Genomic DNA, 19,768 nt, shown 5'->3' on the forward strand with positions numbered 1-19,768 from the left:
GGCCTACTAGTCATGTGACCAAATCAAGGCACTTTTAAGTGGGAGGAAGTGCAAAGTCACTTAGCAGAGGGACTTGAGAGAGGAGGCAAGGAATTGGGGCCAATGATGCAACTAACCCCACACTCAGACTTCAGACTCTCTATTGCCCCAAACTGAACTCATCTCCGTGACTACCTCCCTCAAAAGAAACCTGTTTTGCTTTCTTTATTTCTGGTTTTAGTTAACAATACCACTCATGTCTAATCATGTGAGCCAGAAACCTGCGTAGTATCCTAGAGTCATCTCTTTCCCCTTTGTATTTACCTTGTAAAATGTCTCTGTAATCTGTCCAGCCTAGTATCATCACTGCTCTGCTTCAGGCTGTCATGTCTCCTTGAGAAGAGAGGGAGGGTCCTCTCTTTAACCGTCTCCAGTCTGCTTCCTTCAGATCCATCCCTTATATTGCAGCCAGAATACTCTGTGAAATACAGACGCCACCCTCTGTCCAGTGGCTTCTCATTGTCTCTAGAGGAGGCCTCTATTATCTGGATTCTCCAGCCTCCTGTGCTGCTGTTTCCTGAGGTAAAGTTCAAGAGTCAGCAAAATGTGGCCAGAGGGCCATTACATTTTTAAGTGATGTTTTTAAAATTTTTAAGGGGAAAAAAGAATAGCATTTTGTGACACGTGAAAATTACAAAATTTAAACCAGTGTTCATAAATTTTTACTGGAATGCAACTATGCTCATTCATTTTTGTGTTGTGTATGGCTGCTTTTGCATTTGAATGGCAGAGTTGAGTCACTGAGATGAGTCCATAAAACATTTACTGTCTGATCCTCTTCCAGAAAAAGTTTACCAACCCCTCCTCTAGTCAGCTAGAACTTACAATGGCTCCCCTCATGTACCATTCTGTTAATCATGCCTCAGTACTTTTATTACCTTGTTTCTTTGCCTGGATAACTCTGTTTTTTAAAATAATAGCTTTATTGAGGTACAATTTGCATACCATACAGTTCACCCGCTTAAAGTGTGCAACTCGATGATTTTTATAGTGTGTTCACAGAGTTGTGTGACTGTCACCACAGTCTATTTTGGAACATTCATTATCTTCCCTGTAAACCCCACGGCCATTAGCAGTCACTTCCCATTTCCCTATCCCCTCCCCAGCGCTAGACAACCTGAATCTACTTTCAGTTTCTATAGGTATACCCATTCTTTTTTTTTTTTCCGCCCATTCTTGACATTTCCCGTAAATGGAACCATACAATGTGTGGTCTTTTGGAACTGGCTTCTTTCACTTAGCATTCTGTGTTTAAGGTTCATAGAAGTTGTAGCATGTATCATTCTTTTTCATTGCATTCATTTCAATGCTTCATTCCTTTTCATTGCCTATTAATACTCTGCTGTATGGATATACCACATTTTGTTTATTCACCTTGTTTTACCTTTTGACTTTTATTGAGTAATGTTGCTGTGAATAGTTGTGTACAAGTTTTTGTGTGTCCATGTTTTCGTTTCTCTTAGGTTTATATTTAGGCTAATTAATTATATTTAGGCTAATTCTTCCTCATCCTTTAAGAATTGACTTTGGAATGAACATTGGGGTACATGTGTCTCTTTCAATTCTGGTTTCCTCAGTGTGTATGCCCAGCAGTGGGGTTGCTGGGTCGTATGGCAGTTCTATTTCCAGTTTTTTAAGGCATCTCCACACTGTTCTCCATAGTGGCTGCATTCCCACCAATGGTGTAAGAGGGTTCCCTTTTCTTCACACCCTCTCCAGCATTTATTGCTTGTAGACTTTTGGATCGCAGCCATTCTGACTGGCGTGAAATGGTACTTCATTGTGGTTTTGATTTGCATTTCTCTGATAATGAGTGATGTTGAACATCTTTTCATGTGTTTGTTAGCCATCTGTATGTCTTCTTTGGAGAAATGTCTATTTAATTCTTTGGCCCATTTTTTGATTGGGTCGTTTATTTTTCTGGAATTGAGCTGCAGGAGTTGCTTGTATATTTTTGAGATTAGTTGTTTGTCAGTTGCTTCATTTGCTGTTATTTTCTCCCATTCTGAAGGCTGTCTTTTCACCTTGCTTATAGTTTCCTTTGTTGTGCGGAAGCTTTTAATTTTAATTAGGTCCCATTTGTTTATTTTTGCTTTTATTTCCAATATGCTGGGAGGTGGGTCATAGAGGATCCTGCTGTGATTTATGTTGGAGAGTGTTTTGCCTACATGTACCCCAATGTTCATCACAGCACTGTTTATAATAGCCAGACATGGAAGCAACCTAGATGACCATCAGCAGATGAATGGATAAGAAAGCTGTGGTACATATACACAATGGAGTATTACTCAGCCATTAAAAAGAAAACATTTGCATCAGTTCTAATGAGGTGGATGAAACTGGAGCCTATTATACAGAGTGAAGTAAGCCAGAAAGAAAAACACCAATACAGTATACTAACGCATATATATGAAATTTAGAAAGATGGTTACAATAACCCTGTATGTGAGACAGTAAAAGAGACACAGATGTATAGAACAGCCTTTTGGACTCTGCAAGAGGGAAAGGGTGGGATGATTTGGGAGAATGGCATTGAAACATGTATAATATCATATATGAAACGAATTGCCTGTCTAGGTTCGATGCATGATACAGGATGCTTGGGGCTGGTGCACTGGGATGATCCAGAGGGATGGTACGGGGAGGGAGGAGGGAGGAGGGTTCAGGATGGGGAGCACATGTACACCCATGGAGGATTCATGTTGATGTATGGCAAAACCAATACAATATTGTAAAGTAATTAACCTCCAATTAAATAAATTTATATAAAAAATAAAATGAATAAACAACAAGGACCTACTGTATAGCACATGGAATTTGGCTCATTGTTATGTGGCAGCCTAGATGGGACAGGAGTCTGGGGGAGAATAGATACATGTATATGTATGGCTGAGTCCCTTCTCTGTTCATCTGAAACTATCACAACATAAATCAGCTATACCCCAATACAAAATAAAAAGTTTTAAGAAAAAGAAAAAAAAAAAAAAAGAATTGACTTTGGGGTCTTTTTTTTTTTTTCCTGAACTCTTCCCTGCCTGCTAGGCTGGGTTAATAATCTTTTCCCCATAGCCCTGATAACATTCTCATAGTATTTACCACATCATATTGAAATTATCTGTTTGCATGAACATCTTCCCTACTCTGAGTTTCTGGAGAGCAACATCAATACCTTATCCAACTTTGTATCAACTGCAAACAGTTGAAAAATTTGCTTAATATTTGTTGAACTAAAAAAAAAACTATAAAACAGTCTGTGCTTTTGAATTAAAATAAACTTTATCTTTTGTAATTTTTTTTTGTTTAACTTAAGTATATTAGCTTCCTTTTTAAGTCTCTTGGTACATATTTAGATAACTGATTTGAATTTTTTTTTAAGGCCTGCAAAGAAAACAAAAAAAGGTACTAAAGAAAAAGCATCAAATGAGAAAAAAGATGATATAGAAAAAATAAAGTCATATCCTTTTATGGAAGGTGAACCTGAAGACGATGTCTACCTAAAACGCTTATACCCAAGGCAGATATACGAGGTGGAGAAAGCTGTTAACTTACTTAAGAAATTTCAAGTTTTGGACTTTACGAATCCAAAGCAAGGTGTTTATCTTGATTTGACACTGGATATGACACTGGGGAAGAAGGTATGTAGACTGAATTAAAATTTATTTGTCAACAGTGGTTGAATGAATTGCTGTTTCTTAACTTAAAATATGTTTTGTCTCCTGTAATAATTTTTAGAAAATCTTATGCTCTTTCTAAACTTTAGGATGAGAAATATTAAAGTTTGTCTTTTAGTTTTCCAAATATAAAATAGAATGTTGAACTCATTCTGTAGAGTCGATGAACATATATCTCCTATTTATCTGGAAGTCATTGGTAGGAACAAAAGTAGTGTCAAAATTAATTGAGGTATTACTGTAACTGAAAAATGACTTAAGCTGTCCAGGTATTCGTTCCTTCTTGGTCAGTAAGGACTTTGGATAGCTCAGTGGCCTGAAGATGTGTTCCTCAGAATCCTAGGTTGAGACTAAGTTTGGATGGGGTGCCAAGCCCCTTACACTCATCTCAACCAAAACATTTCTGCTTTGTCTGCTTATATATTGCAGTTCCACAAAAGACTTGTTTATAAAATTCTAAAGGTGGGAAAAATACTAGATTAGAATGAGGTCCATTACAGCTCTCAATTTGATAAGCTTCTCACTTAATTTATTTGGAGATGATACTTTGATTTTTATTCTGAGGATGTCTTTTTTTTTTTTGTCAAACTGGAGGGTCTGTGTTTTTGAGTACAATTTAACAACCTCAGCAGCAACAAGTAATTGAGGAGGAGGAATAAAACATAGTGCTTAAGAGCCTAGGCCGACATTGCATTACAGGCCAGAATCCTGGGGTCACGAGTTACCTGGTCTTTGAGCTTCTGGTTTAACCTCTCCAAATCCCAGTTTTTCCCTTTCTTTATAAAGGGAAGTAAAATGCTTATTTTCATGCATGTTCTCATTTAATTCTATATTAATCTCAAAAGAGGAAGCTGAGACATTGAAAGTGAAGTAACGTGCTCAAGGTCACCAGAGGTGGGGGTGGAATTAGGATTTAAACCAAAGTCTGTTTCATTTCTTGGTTATTTTTTGTTCATTTCAGTCCTATTGAAATTTTATTTTATACTATAGTGTTACTGTTCTTTTATTTTAAAACGTTGTAGTGTCTAACATAACCACTTTCTCAGTCAACCAATAGTGTAATTTGTAATGAAGTATTGTAGGACCACAAGTTTCATTTTGTAAATGTTAGCCACTTGTAAACTAATACCATTGAAAAGGTTCAGTTTTCTTCCTGAGACCTTTTTTGTTCTTGACAGAGTGCTTGTAAAACAAGCCAGTATTCCCCCAGGGGATGCTATTATTGTGATTGCTTGCCATTGAAAAATTTACTGAAGCCAGTTGTGACATGTTAATGGCAAAGGAATGACAGTCAGTTAAAGTGAGTTGCACGTCTGACATAAAGTGTGCTTAAGAGTTTGTGCTGTCTTGTCTGAAAAGAAATTCTCAGGAGGTTATCTTACTCAAGTTTTTCTAAAAATATGATCTTTCAATCAGTTTTAATTATGAAACGACTCTTTTTCTGGACCTTAAGGTTGCACCAAAACTATGGGCCTAGAACTTGTTTCCGCGTGAAGTCTCCCTAAGAGATCCGAGTCACAGGTCTAGGCAGGTCCTTGGCCCAGTGACTAAACAAATTAGTTTTGAGGTCCTGTAAAAACTCCACCCGTATTGGGGTGCCTCAAATGCATGCCATTATTTGGGATTTTCCGACTGACTTCCCATACATGTCTAGAAGTTGTGGGTGGTCCAGGTTGTTTCAAAATAGGCCCGCTCGAAATAGCCTTGCAGATTTGGCAGTCTGTCTTGGATTTAGAGTTAATATCATCAGATTCACCTGATTGTTTAGAATCAACATGGAAATTAGGAGTGACCCACTGAGCAGATTAGCTGGATATATTGTTCAATGTGCATAGCTGTATACATGTCCTCCTTGATGATGTAAAAAAAAATTACATGTTTTTTTGAATTTAATTCAAGGTAGAAAACATTTATTGGCATTCATCATGTGGAAAGCCTTGTACTAGGTGCTCGGGAAGATAACGTGATAGTGAAGTTGCTCAGTCGTGACTGACTCTTTGCGACCCCATGGACTGTAGCCTATCAGGCTCCTGCGTCCATGGGATTTTCCAGGCAAGAGTGCTGGAGTGGACTGCCATTTCCTTCTCCAGGGGATCTTCCTGACCCAGGGATCGAACCTGGGTCTCCTGCATTGCAGGAGATGCTTTGCAAACACAGATCTTAATTTAATATGTAAGACTGTGTGGTGAATGCTATAAAGAAAGAAGCCACGTGCCATGGGAGTGTGGAGTTGGGGAAAGAGGTTTATATCTTTATTTTGATTTCTTACAAAGGAAATATAATCTCTTATGCTTTAACAGGTAATCAATGAATATTTTGGATATTGAAAAGATGAATGAATTTTTTATAATTGTTTTTCCATTGTTGTATATTTAGAAAAAAGTGGAGCCATTTGCCAGCGTTCTTAGTTTGCCATACCCATTCATTTCAGAAATGAGTAAAGTTGCCGTATTTACAGGGGTGAGTAACTTTTTATATCCTTTAGTTTTTTGACACATCACATTAATCAATGATTAGAATAACTGAATAGAGTTAGAGAAAATTCTGGCATCCCCCTAGAATATTTTCCCCATGTGAAACTCAAAGCAGTTAAATGGCTTATTTGAGGTCATATTATTAGTTTGAGAAAGAGCTGAGCCACAATATTAACTTCATCATTATTATCTACCATTTTATGTTTCTCACAAGAGAAGAATTTATTCTACTAGCTGCTGCGTCCTGCTGAAACTCTCCAAACGACAAAAATAACATTGACTTTAAAGCAGTGGGCCATTTAGTGCTGTGAAGACACAAAAACCACACTTTTAAAATAGTCTGTAAAGTCAAGAAAGTCATGGCAATAACGAGTATAGTAATACAGCTCTTTGTCATTGTTTTTGTGTTATGCACGTTTGTTTATAACATCCTGATGAATTTATTTTGTAAACTGTTTTTCTTCCTGCCGTCTGTCTCACTTACAATGAATAAATTCTTTGCTTTTTTCCCCAGAAAAGTAGAGAATATAGCTCTTAGAATGCCACAAAATTTGAGTAAATAGTGACATATTTTTACAGTAAATCCAAATGGTATAAATGAAGCATATAGAGAAAAAAACCAAATACTGTGTATTTTTCTTTTGGATTTTCAGACAGTAGGCTAAATTTTGGCTCTCATTTCTTAAATTTAAAAACCTTTACTCTTACAATACTGGATTGATAAAATGTCTCCATTTAAAGTAGCAAAACTAAATATATTTTAATCTGTTATTTTTGGAAAATGATGTATTGATGACATTGGAGACTTAGGAACACTTGGTGGGTTTTAAATATGCCATTTGGACATATTTCCTCATATATTAGTCAAGAAATGCCTTCAGTTCAGTTTAGTCACTCAGTTGTGTCTGACTCTTTGCAACCCCATGAATTGCCTCATGCCAGGCCTCCCTGTCTGTCACCAACTCCCGGAGTTCACCCAAACCCACGTCCATCGAGTCGGTGATGCCATCCAGCCATCTCATCCTCTGTCGTCCCCTTCTCCTCCAGCTCCCAATCCCTCCCAGCATCAGAGTCTTTTCCAATGAGTCAGCTCTTCGAATGAGGTGGCCAAAGTATTGGAGTTTCAGCTTTAGCATCAGTCCTTCCAGTGAATACCCAGGACTGATCCCCTTTAGAATGGACTGATTGGATCTCCTTGCAGTCCAAAGGACTCTCAAGAAATGCCTTGCTATTGCTATTGCTAAGTCGCTTCAGTCGTGTCCGACTCTGTGCGACCCCATAGACGGCAGCTCACCAGGCTCCCCAGTCCCTGGGATTCTCCAGGCAAGAACACTGGAGTGGGTTGCCATTTCCTTCTCCAATGCATGAAAGTGAAAAGTGAAAGGGAAGTCGCTCAGTCGTGTCCGACTCTTAGCGACCCCATGGACTGCAGCCTGCCAGGCTCCTTCGTCCATGGGATTTTCCAGGCAAGAGTACTGGAGTGGGGTGCCATTGCCTTCTCTGAAGAAATGCCTTAATCACCTACAAACTAAGCTTGTTCTGAATGTACTATCTCTGGTGTATCTAGTTGAAAACTGATGCACTTTCAATTAAAAGTAAAAAATACAGTTTTTATTTTGAACTGTGGTATTTCTGACAAAATACTTGAAAGCAGACTGAATTTGTTTAAAGACTAATGTTCAAACTATTGTATTTTTTGGTAGAATGCATCAGAAATTAAAATAGCAGAAGAAAATGGAGCTGCATTTGCAGGAGGAACTAATCTCATTCAGAAGGTATGGTATTGTTTTCTTATTCATTACTTACAGAAATTGTTCTGTTATCTTTGCCATCCATTGATTTATTACATGTGGAATGTAACTACTCTATTCATATCTTTTGATAAAGTGGTTAGTAGAGCTTTACAGAACAAATGATTTTCCTAATCTTTTGAGTCTCAAAATCAAGCTAAGAAAAAACTATCCAGACAGCCTGATATTAGTTATACTTGATTTGTATTTATGATTTTTTTGTTTCTTTCTTATATGTGTTTGTGAGAATTTAATGGATAGACTGGAAAGGACAGTATGACTCTTGTGGTTTTAAATGTGAGATTTAAGGTGAAATCTGAAAGGTAGCCTATATGGATATCCTATTCAGAGGGATTGGGGGCAGGAGAAGAAGGGGACAACAGAGGATGAGATGGCTGGATGGCATCACTGACTTGATGGACGTGAGTCTCAGTGAACTCCGGGAGTTGGTGATGGACAGGGAAGCCTGGCGTGCTGCGATTCATGGGGTCGCAAAGAGTCAGACACGACTGAGTGACTGATCTGATCTGATCTGATTCATATTTCAAAGGCCAGATGTTTATTTTGCCTTATTGGAGTGCAAAGTGTGATTTACTTTAGTCGATTACAAAGGACAGTATCTGACCTCTATAATATGGTACTTTTGGTTACTCTTAAATTTTACCACACCTGCTCTCCCAGCTCCATCAGTTCAAGTGGTATAGGCAAAAAAATGTTATGCAGCCTACCTTGAGAAAATAACAAAGAACTGGTGGAGCCCATTTGAAGCAAAGACATTTGTTTGTTTCAATTAATTTATTTATTTTAATTGGAGGCTAATTACTTTACAATATTGTAGTCGTTTTTGCCGTACATTGACATGAATCAGCCATGGGTGTACATGTGTTCCCCATCCTGAACCCTCCTCCCACCTCCCTCCCCATCCCATCCCTCAGGGTCATCCCAGTGCACCAGCCCTGAGCACTGTGTCTCATGCATTGAACCTGGACTGGCGATCTGTTTCACATATGATAATATACATGTTTCAGTGCTATTCTCTCAAATCATCCCACTCTCGCCTTCTCCCACAGAGTCCAGAAGACTGTTCTTTATATCTGTGTCTCTTTTGCTGTCTCACATATAGGGGCATCGTAACCATCTTTCTAAATTCCATATATATGTGTTGGTATACTGTATTGCTGTTTTTCTTTCTGACTTACTTCACTCTGTATAATAGGCTCCAGTTTTATCCACCTCATTAGAACTGATTCAAATGTATTCTTTTTAATGGCTGAGTAATACTCCATTGTGTATATGTACCACAGCTTTCTGATCCATTCATCTGCCGATGGACATCTAGGTTGCTTCCAGGTCCTGGCTATTGTAAACAGTGCTGCGATGAACATTGGGGTGCACGTATCTCTTTCAATTCTGGTTCCTCTGTGTGTATGCCCAGCAGTGGGCTTGCTGGATCATATGGCAGTTCTATTTCCAGTTTTTTAAGGAATCTCCACACTGTTCTCCATAGTGGCTGTACTAGTTTGTATTCCCACCAACATGTAAGAGGGTTCCCTTTTCTCCTCACCCTCTCCAGCATTTATTGTTTGTAGACTTTTTGGTGATGGCCATTCTGACCAGCGTGAGATGGTACCTCATTGTGGTTTTGATTTGCATTTCTCTGATAATGAGTGATGTTGAGCATCTTTTCATGTGTTTGTTAGCCATCTGAATGTCTTCTTTGGAGAAATGTCTATTTAGTTCTTTGGCCCATTTTTTGATTGGGTCGTTTATTTTTCTGGAATTGAGCTGAATTGAGGTTGTATATTTTTGAGATTAATTCATGTCAGTTGCTTCATTTGCTATTATTTTCTCCCATTCTGAAGGCTGTCTTTTCACCTTATAGTTTCCTTCATTGTGTCAAAGCTTTTAGGTTTAATTAGGTCCCATTTGTTTATTTTTGCTTTTATTTCCATTACTCTGGGAGGTGGATCATAGAGGATCCTGCTGTGATTTATGTTGGAGAGTGTTTTGCCTATGTTTTTCTCTAGGAATTTTATCATTTCTGCTCATATGTTTAGATCTTTAATCCATTTTGAGTTTATTTTTGTGTATGGTGTTAGAAAGTGTTCTAGTTTCATTCTTTTACAAGTGGTTGACCAGTTTTCCTAGACCCACTTGTTAAAGAAATTGTCTTTTCTCCATTGTATATTCTTGAAGCAGACATTTATTTTTTTAAAGATGTGGGAAGAAGAGGCACATCTCTCCATGCTGTTCTTCAGAACTCTGCATTCAAATGGGTATATCTTTCCTTTTCTCCTTTGCCTTTTGCTTCTCTTCTCTTCTCAGCTATTTGTAAGGCCTCATCAGACAACCGTTTTGAATTTTGCATTTCTTTTTCTTGGGGATGGTCTTGATCACTGCCTGTACAATATTATGAACCTCTGTCCATAGTTCTTCAGGTACTCTATCAGATCTAATCCTTTGAATCTATTTGTCACTTCTGTATAATTGTAAGGGATTTAGGTCATACCGGAATGGTCTGGTGGTTTTCCTTATTTTCTTCAATTTCAGTCTGAATTTAGCAATAAGGAGTTCATGATCTGAGCCACAGTCAGTTCCATGTCTTGTTTTTGCTGACTGTATAGAGCTTCTTCATTTTTGGCTGCAAAGAATAAATCAGTCTAATCTCACTATTGACCATATGGTAAGGCCATGTGTAGAGTCTTCTCTGGTGTTGTTGGAAGAGGGTGTTTGCTATGACCAGTGCGTTCTCTTGGCAAAGCTCTGTTAGCCTTTGACCTGCTTCATTTTGTACTCCAAGGCCAAATTTGCCTGTTACTCTAGGTATCACTTAACTTCCTACTTTTGCATTCCAGTCCCCTATAATGAAAAGGACGTCTTATTTGGGTGTTAGTTCTAGAATGTAGGTCAAGAAGCAACAGTTAGAACTGGACATGAAATAACAGACTGGTTCAAAATAGGGAAAGGAGTACGTCAAGGCTGTATAATGTCACCCTGTTTATTTAACTTATATGCAGGATACATCATGTGAAATGCTGGGCTGGGTGAAGCACAGCTGTAATCAAGATTGTCGGGAGAAATATCAATAACCTCAGCTATGCAGGTAATACCACCCTTATGGCAAAAAGTGAAGAAGAAATGAAGAGCCTCTTGATGAAAGTGAAAGAGGAGAGTAAAAAAGTTGGCTTAAAGCTCAACATTCAGAAAACTAAGATCATGGCATCCAAACCTGTCACTTTATGGCAAATAGATGGGGAAACAGTGGAAACGGTGAGAGACTTTATTTTCCTGGGCTCCAAAATCACTGCAGGTGGTGACTGCAACCATGAAATTAAAAGACGCTTGCTCCTTGGAAGAAAAGCTATCACCAACCTAGACAGCATACTAAAAAGCAGAGGCATTACTTTGCCAATAAAGGTCCACCTAATCAAAGCTATGGTTTTTCCAGTAGTCATGTATGGATGTGAAAGTTGGATTGTAAAGAAAGCTGAGTGCTGATGAATTGATGCTTTTGAACTGTGGTGTTGGAGAAGACTCTTGAGAGTCCCTTGGACTGCAAGGAGATTAAACCAGTCAGTCCTAAAGTAAATCAGTCCTGAGTATTCATTGGAAGGAGTTATGCTGAAGCTGAAACTTCAATACTTTGCCCACCTCATGGGAAGAACTGACTGATTTGAAAAGACCCTGATGCTGGGAAAGATTGAAGACAGGAGGAGGAAGGGACAACAGAGGATGAGATGGTTGGATGGTATCACTGACTCAATGGACATGAGTTTGAGTATGCTCTGGGATTTGGTGATGGACAGGGAAGCCTGGAGTGCTACAGTCCATGGGGTTGCAAAGAGTCAGACACGACTGAGTGACTGAACTGACTGAACTGAATTGCTTTAAGTACATTTTGCTTTAATTTTAATACATGTGAAATGTCACAAGTATGCTTGGTTCTGAGGGATTTTAAAGTTGTTTCATTTTTACTTGTCTCTAAATTGTGATTTCCATCTATAGAGTTTTTTGATATTTTATGATATCATCTTAAAGGCTACCTGGAGCATAACTTTCAAACATAATTTTAATTTAATCCAAAGGAAAATGTTTTAGAATCAGGATTGGAAAATCTTGGCTTGGAAATTTCACATATAGTTCTTTGATGTTTCAAAATTGCCTCTGCTTTCATATTTGTAGTGATGAGAGCCCTGATTTTGGAGCCAAACTGCCTTTGTTTGGTTCTGGGTCTGCCACTTAAAAGTGCAGACTGATGTGTCCTCCCTAAGCCCTGGTTTTAGAAACGGCAGAGGATCCAGAGATCAAATTGCCAACATCCTCTGGATCATCGAAAAAGGAAGAGAGTTCCAGAAAAACATCTATTTCTGCTTATTGACTATGCCAAAGCCTTTGACTGTGTGGATCACAATAAACTGTGGAAAATTCTTCAAGAGATGGGAATACCAGATCACCTGACCTGCCTCTTGAGAAACTTATATGCAGGTCAAGAAGCAACAGTTAGAACGGGACATGGAACAACAGACTGGTTCCAAATAGGAAAAGGAGTACGTCAAGGCTGCATATTGTCACTCTGCTGATTTAACTTCTATGCAGAGTACATCATGAGAAACGCTGGGCTGGATGAAGCACAAGCTGGAATCAAGATTGCCAGGAGAAATATCAATCATCTTAGATATGCAGATGACACCACCCTTATGGCAGAAAGTGAAGAAGAACTCAAAAGCCTCTTGATGAAAGTGAAAGAGGAGAGTGAAAAAGTTGGCTTAAAGCTCAACATTCAGAAAACGAAGATCATGGCATCTGGTCCCATCACGTCATGGGAAATAGATGGGGAAACAGTGGAAACAGTGTCAGACTTTATTTTTTTGGGCTCCCAAATCACTGCAGATGGTGATTGCAGCCATGAAATTAAAAGACGCTTACTCCTTGGAAGAAAAGTTATGGCCAACCTAGATAGCATATTGAAAAGCAGAGATACTACTTTGCCAACAAAGGTCTGTCTAGTCAAGGCTATGGTTTTTCCAGTGGTCATATATGGATGTGAGAGTTGGACTGTGAAGAAAGCTGAGCACTGAAGAATTGATGCTTTTGAACTGTGGTATTGGAGAAGACTCTTGAGAGTCCCTTGAACTGCAAGGAGATCCAACCAGTCCATTCTGAAGGAGATCAGCCCTGGGATTTCTTGGGAAGAAATGATGCTAAAGCTGAAACTCCAGTACTTTGGCCACCTCATGCGAAGAGTTGACTTATTGGAAAAGACTCTGATGCTGGGAGGGATTGGGGGCAGGAGGAGAAGGGGATGACAGAGGATGAAATGGCTGGTTGGCATCACTGACTCTATGGATGTGAGTTTGAGTCAACTCCAGAAGATGGTGATGGACAGGGAGGCCTGGCATGCTGCGATTCTTAGGTCGCAAAGAGTCGGACACGACTGAGCGACTGAACTGAACTGAAGCCCTCAACTTCCTTGCCTAGAATGTGTGGTCAATATTAGTACTTGCCTTGTAGGGTTGTTGTATACACTTGGTGAACTAAACCATGTAACGTGTTTAGCACATTACAAGTATTCGAAGTATACTTAGTACATTACAAGTATTCTAAGAATACTTGTCACATGCCAAGGATTCTTTTTATGTAAATTATTATTGTTCAGGGCTTCCCACGTAGCTCAGTCGGTAAAGCATCTGCCTGTAATGTAGGAGACCTGAGTTTAATTCCTGGGTTGGGAAGTTCCCCTGGAGAAGGAAATGACAACCCACTCCAGTATTTTTGCCTGGAGAATCCCATGCACAGAAGAGCCTGGCAGACTACAGTTCATGAGATCACAAGAGTCAGAGACAACTTAGTGCTATCTTTCTTTCTATTATTGTTCAGGGGAGCATAGTATGCCATTTAGGGAGTAAAGAATTTGTATAAAGAAAAAATAGTAACAGGAAAATAAAATTCCAGAATCATGCTTAATTTTGCTAGAGTTCAAGTTTTTATAGTTTAATGTGTAACCCCAAACTAAGGCTTTGAATGACATATTGTGGTAAGATTTTATGCAAAGAGAATCATTGGTAAGATAATTGTTGCCCAGGCAGTATTACTCTAAACAGTTGCTTCAGTTTTAAGTCAGCTAAATTTTTAAATGGAGTATACTGTAGAAGTAAAGTAATTATTCTGAGTACCTGCCTGAGTTAATTTAAAATGTCTTCTAAAAACTGAAATTATTCTCTTTACTCTTAGAATGGAATTAGACTACGCATAATAAACTATAAGTAAACTTGTCTTTGACCATCCCACTCCTCCTTTATTTTTTGGAGGCAAAAGGAATTTTCGTTTCAGTTGTCTTGGTGCTCCAAATTTAGGAAAGCGATGTGGTTGCTAATGATTTGGCAGCTAGTGATTATTAATTTTACATGTGATCTTGCAAAAATTTCAGCATTTTTTTTCAGTTTTGATGGACATACAAATTCAACTTTTTTGGGACTGTATGAACCACGTACACATCAGTGCAGTGTTCTAGCTTGTAGAACCAACATGAGTAATCAACACTTTTGATTAACATAACCCCAAGGAAGAATTAAACCTGTTAAATGTTTGTTTATAATGGATGTGGCTATTTTTTAAAAGCAAACATTAGAAAATGTTTTGCTTCTGAAGATTTTCCTAATTGGTAAATATGTTCATATGATCCTTGTGTTTAAAGAAAGGAATTGTGCTTAATATGTATTTTCTAAATTGTAAAAAATGATTACTACATTAGACCTTATTTTTAGAAAAATAAAGCCTTTTCTGTAATCTAAGGTTATGTTTTCCCTTCTGATTTTCAGATTTTGGATGATGAAATTCAAGCAGATTTTTATATAGCTGTTCCAGAAATAATGCCCGAGCTTAATCCATTAAGGAAGAAACTGAAAACAAGATTTCCTAAGTTTAATCGAAGTAAGGGAGAGTTCTTTTACTACTTCAGTACTCTGTCAACAACTTTCTAATATATATGTTTAATTAGAAAACAAAATTGCTAATATATGTGTAGAGTAAATACTATGCTCTGGTATTTCAGTTTTGTGTTACACAAGAACGTGTAGAATTTTTTTCCTTTGGCATTAATATTGGTGATTTAATGTAATTTGAAAACCTAGTTGCTTTATAATACCAGATCTTTAAATTTAGGCCATATTCTTGTTTTAAATTAGTGGAACACATTACCCACTAGGTATATTATCATCATACTATCTTATGTCTCTTTATCAAAACAACACGTATGCTCGTTTATGTTAGCTTTCATCATCTGTATATGCTGGCTTTCTGTGTATGGTTCTGCAGTTATTTTCCCTGAGAAACTTTCCCCTTGTGAATATTTGCCCCTTACGAAATTTAGTAAGAAAAGTACGAGTGCTCCATAAATAGCCTTGTTATAAAGTATGAAGTATTATATGATAAATTCACAAGATGCAGTAGATGTTCATTAGAGGAGGAATTTATACGTAGATGGGGAAATCAGAGAAGGCATCTTAAAGGGGGTGACGTTTAAACTGTACATTGAATAATTTGATGAGCAGACTAAGAGGGATATTTTAAGTAGAATCTGTTAATCATAGACACTGAAGTAAGTCAGAAATTACAGACTACATTGAAGAAATATCAGTTAGTTTTCTTTGGCGGTAGTGAATGGTACCCCTACTTTGAAATGAAAAAGAATATGTTAGAAAGGTAGATTGATGCTGTATTGAGCAGAATCTTGAATAAGATCCTCAGAAATTTGGACCTTGATTCTGTATTCAGCAGGACTCTCTTAGAAGTTTTTTTAAGTTGGGGGATTCTTTAGAGCTTTAATCTAGCAAGAGTTTGTAAAATGTACTGGCATGAAATCATGCAAGGAGACCAGTTCAGATGCAGTTGCCAGAGATTAATAAAGGTGAGGCTTAAAGTCTTCATAATGAGTCTGGAGTAAAGAGGACAGATGTCAAAGATAATAGGACTTTGCACTATGTAGTTAGCAATGGACATGTTGAGAGAAAGAAAGGAAAGAGTCAAATGATGCTGAGATTTTTCAGCCTAGGGATCTCTTCTAATAAGTTGATATCATTAATGCAAATGGGGAGTAGGTTTGGGAGGAAAGAGTACATTCACTAGCAGACATAGTTCCTTTTAGGTGGTGCTGAATATCTGCTGTAGATAGATGTTTTTTCAAATAAAATTTTATAAGGTAAAAGAGCAGATATTTTAAAATTATTTTACTAGATCTTCAAATTTTAACTCTAGTTGAGCTAAAAAAAATCCTGCTAAAATTCTTCATACATGATAGCCACTAATGCTCATCTGAGTTAAAGACCATGTTCTGTACTGTAAGCAAATTCAAATGGACTCTTCAGTTCTTTTGTTATATTGGAGTTTTGTTTATTTTTAATAGCCTGCAATGAATAACACATCCTTGTGAGATATTGGACGGAGGTTTGGTGCTTGTTAGTAGGAATTTCCATTATAGTAGTGTTTGTTTTCATGGAATCACACTACATTCTTTCCTAAATAAGACCTGAAATTGAACATTATTTTAAAAATTAAACCAGAATTGCAGTTGAATTTGAGGATAAGTCTCTTAAGTTTTTTCCTAATTGAATTCAAGCTCAATAAAGCCAAATAATACTAAATATAGTCAATTAAAAGTAAAACTGAATACCGAGTTTATCTGTATTCAGCTCGCTCATTGCTTTGCACGGTTAACTGGTTTTTCATGGAAATTAATTTTGTCACCTTTGCGAACTTTATCCATTCTTTGAATAATTTTTGGTCTCAGTTTCCTTTAGTGTTGAGGTTTTTTAATTGCCATTTTCATCACAAAATTTGGGATAATTAGTTTTAGTCTGAAAGGTTTTCAAAGAACATTTCTTCATCACAAATAAGAAAAGTTTCCCCTGAAAATGTTTATTTTTATTAGTGGGCTTTACTTTATTTCTGCTTTCATAATGAATCATAGCTTCTGTATACTATGGTCAAGTTACCTAGGTATGTCCCCTACCTCTATTTGCTTACCAAAGCATCTTGGAAAAACAGACAGACCTTTCAGCTTCCCCAGCTTTTTCTTCTCACCCCCACACGATCTGTTCAACAGCACTGGCAAAACATTTGTGTTCTTTAAACATGAAGACAAACGATTAACCTGTCAAAAATGTTAAAACAGAGTACACCAGATGTGCATTAGAACAAATGAAGCTTGTTTTATGCATTTTTAGAGCTTATTCAGATTCTTGTTTAGGAACATTTGATTCCCCTTACATCCAACAAAAGATGTAAGGGTAAAGTAGGAATTACGTTTTGAGCAATGGATGGAATTAAAAAACAAACAAACAAGCCCCTGCAGCTGAGCTCATTAGTTTCCCATTTTGTCTTACATTTTGTCTTTGTAATGGGAGTGGGTGTAACTAACTTGGCTGGACTGAATGTGCACATTTTGCAGCATGTTTAATGCTGCAGTTTTGTTTTATTTTAATTGCTTACGTAACTATAAGCAAGTTCTCTTTTTTTTCCAATGCACATTTGGCATATTTTCTTAGTATTTCTTTTTTATCTCATTAAAAAAAAGACATTTAAAACTTGCTTTTCAAAATTTCTTTGGAAGAAATTGGGTTTCATTTTCCTTGTCAACTAGCGTCCCCCCAGTTCCCTGCCACAATGTAAACTCTAACATTTTTTCATATCTAACATAGATATATACATTTTATTGATATTTTAAAAGTTTTCTTTATTCCTAATGTTACTAACATTTACTAAACAGAAAATACTAGTGTGAAAATATCTTGACTTATAAAGCATACTAAGTTGTTGGCAGGTAAGGGACATGATTAGAAAATCGGACCCATTACTGTGTGTTCCTCTTAACACATAGCTCTTAGAACTGAACATCAGTGTTGCAGTTGGGAGTCTTGTCAAAAGGATATTCCAGCAGGCTTGTCTATAGAGTATTCACATCTACTGAGTAGGGCACTGCTTTCTGTAAGGAAGTTGCTTTTGTATTGTATTTGAGAGTAATGGATGTAAAATGATTGAAATCTAATGTCAGTTATTTTTAGCTCATAGATCAACATGCTGTGCTTAAGAGTATTGCTTGCATTATTGAAACAATTAGAATTCTTTGGTCATATGAAGAAAAATGATAAAGCAAATGGAATTTTTGCAGGGTAACAAATTTGAAATTTTTCTAAATTTCCCTCTCTCGTGTACTAATAATTTAAAACTATTTATGTGTGAAAGATTCCAGTGATGATTAGGTATGATTATTACTGCTATAGATGAATTAGTGATGTATTACAACTGGTGCTGTTGATCTTCTTTATTTCCCTTACTCCAGCCATAGTTGCTTCCTTGCTGTTACTCATACACACCAAGTTTTCTCCCTTCTCAGGTCTTTGGATTCATTGTCCTATCTGTCTGTAATGCTTTTTACTAATTTGTCTGGCTCACATTCTTATTCAAGTATCACCTAGATGGAGAGACCTTCTGTGACCATTCTATTTAAATATTAATCTCCACTTCCCATTACCACTAGATTTCTCATTATCGTATTTTTACCTTCTTTCTTTTAAGGCTTATCAATCTTGGCATCTTACATTTTTAATTTGTGGGTGTGTGTTCAATTTCTTCCATTAGCATAAGGGCGTTTTTGGTTTTGTCCACTAGTATAGTCTCATGACCTAGAATAGCATCTGGCACATAGTAGGTACTCAACAAACATATCATATGTGTCAAGCCTTGAATGTGATGGCTATGAACAAGAGAAAGTCCATACGGGTACAGAGTGAATAGTTTTGTTTTCTGCACTAGACAAGCTGACTTACTAAGCATTTATTTTTAATTTAATTAACTCAGATTTCTCTAGTTAAAGAAATAGACCAAAACAAAGCACATAACCTCAAAACCTTTATTTGTTTCCACTGTCCTTTATAGCAGTGATCTTACTTCTTTCTGTTGTCTCATACCAAGTTTCTCAGGCATGTCTCTTTAGTGATTGGCTGTCTCTATTTCCTTTCCAATTGTTATTCTTCCTTACATACTTTTCTCGCATAACTCAGCTCAAATGTTGCTCTCACTACTAATCTCTGTTCTTTCTTTTGTCACATTTAAAGGTCTCTTTTTAATTTTCTCTTTTTCTTGATACTAATTTTTACACTGTACAATATATATATTTTTTATTTTATTTTATTTTTAAACTTTACAATATTGTATTGGTTTTGCCAAATATCGAAATGAATCTGCCACAGGTATATATGTGTTCCCCATCCTGAACCCTCCTCCTTCCTCCCTCCCTCCCCATACCATCCCTCTGGGTCGTCCCAGTGCACCAGCCCCAAGCATCCAGTATAGTGCATCAAACCTGGACTGGTGACTCGTTTCATATATGATATTATATGTATTTCAATGCCATTCTCCCATGTCATCCCACCCTCTCCCTCTCCCTCTCCCACAGAGTCCAAAAGACTGTTCTATACATCATTGTCTCTTTTGCTGTCTTGTATACAGGGTTATTGTTACCATCTTTCTAAATTACATATATATGCATTAGTATACTGTATTGGTGTTTTTCTTTCTGGCTTACTTCACTCTGAATAATAGGTTCCAGTTTCATCCACCTCATTAGTACTGGTTCAAATGTATTCTTTTTAATGGCTGAGTAATACTCCATTGTGTATATGCACCACAGCTTTCTTATCCATTCATCTGCTGATGGGCATCTAGGTTGCTTCCATGTCCTGGCTATTATAAACAGTGCTGCGATGAACATTGGGGTACATGTGTCTCTTTTCCTTCT

At 37.2% G+C, this 19,768-nt stretch overlaps 1 protein-coding gene across 1 annotated transcript in view; it reads left to right on the top strand.

Moving 5' to 3' along the window:
- The window catches only part of MRPL1 (mitochondrial ribosomal protein L1), a 71,466-nt gene that overhangs the window by 18,579 nt on the left and 33,119 nt on the right, over nucleotides 1-19,768 (top strand). Inside the window, exons 3-6 of the mRNA XM_027544842.1 lie at nucleotides 3,416-3,674; nucleotides 6,087-6,170; nucleotides 7,888-7,959; nucleotides 14,793-14,904. Of these exons, the coding sequence (XP_027400643.1) occupies nucleotides 3,416-3,674; nucleotides 6,087-6,170; nucleotides 7,888-7,959; nucleotides 14,793-14,904 (527 nt within the window). The remainder of the gene's footprint in view (nucleotides 1-3,415; nucleotides 3,675-6,086; nucleotides 6,171-7,887; nucleotides 7,960-14,792; nucleotides 14,905-19,768) is intronic.

The sequence above is a fragment of the Bos indicus x Bos taurus genome, chromosome 6, assembly GCF_003369695.1.
Source record: "Bos indicus x Bos taurus breed Angus x Brahman F1 hybrid chromosome 6, Bos_hybrid_MaternalHap_v2.0, whole genome shotgun sequence".
Classification (NCBI taxonomy): domain Eukaryota; kingdom Metazoa; phylum Chordata; class Mammalia; order Artiodactyla; family Bovidae; genus Bos; species Bos indicus x Bos taurus.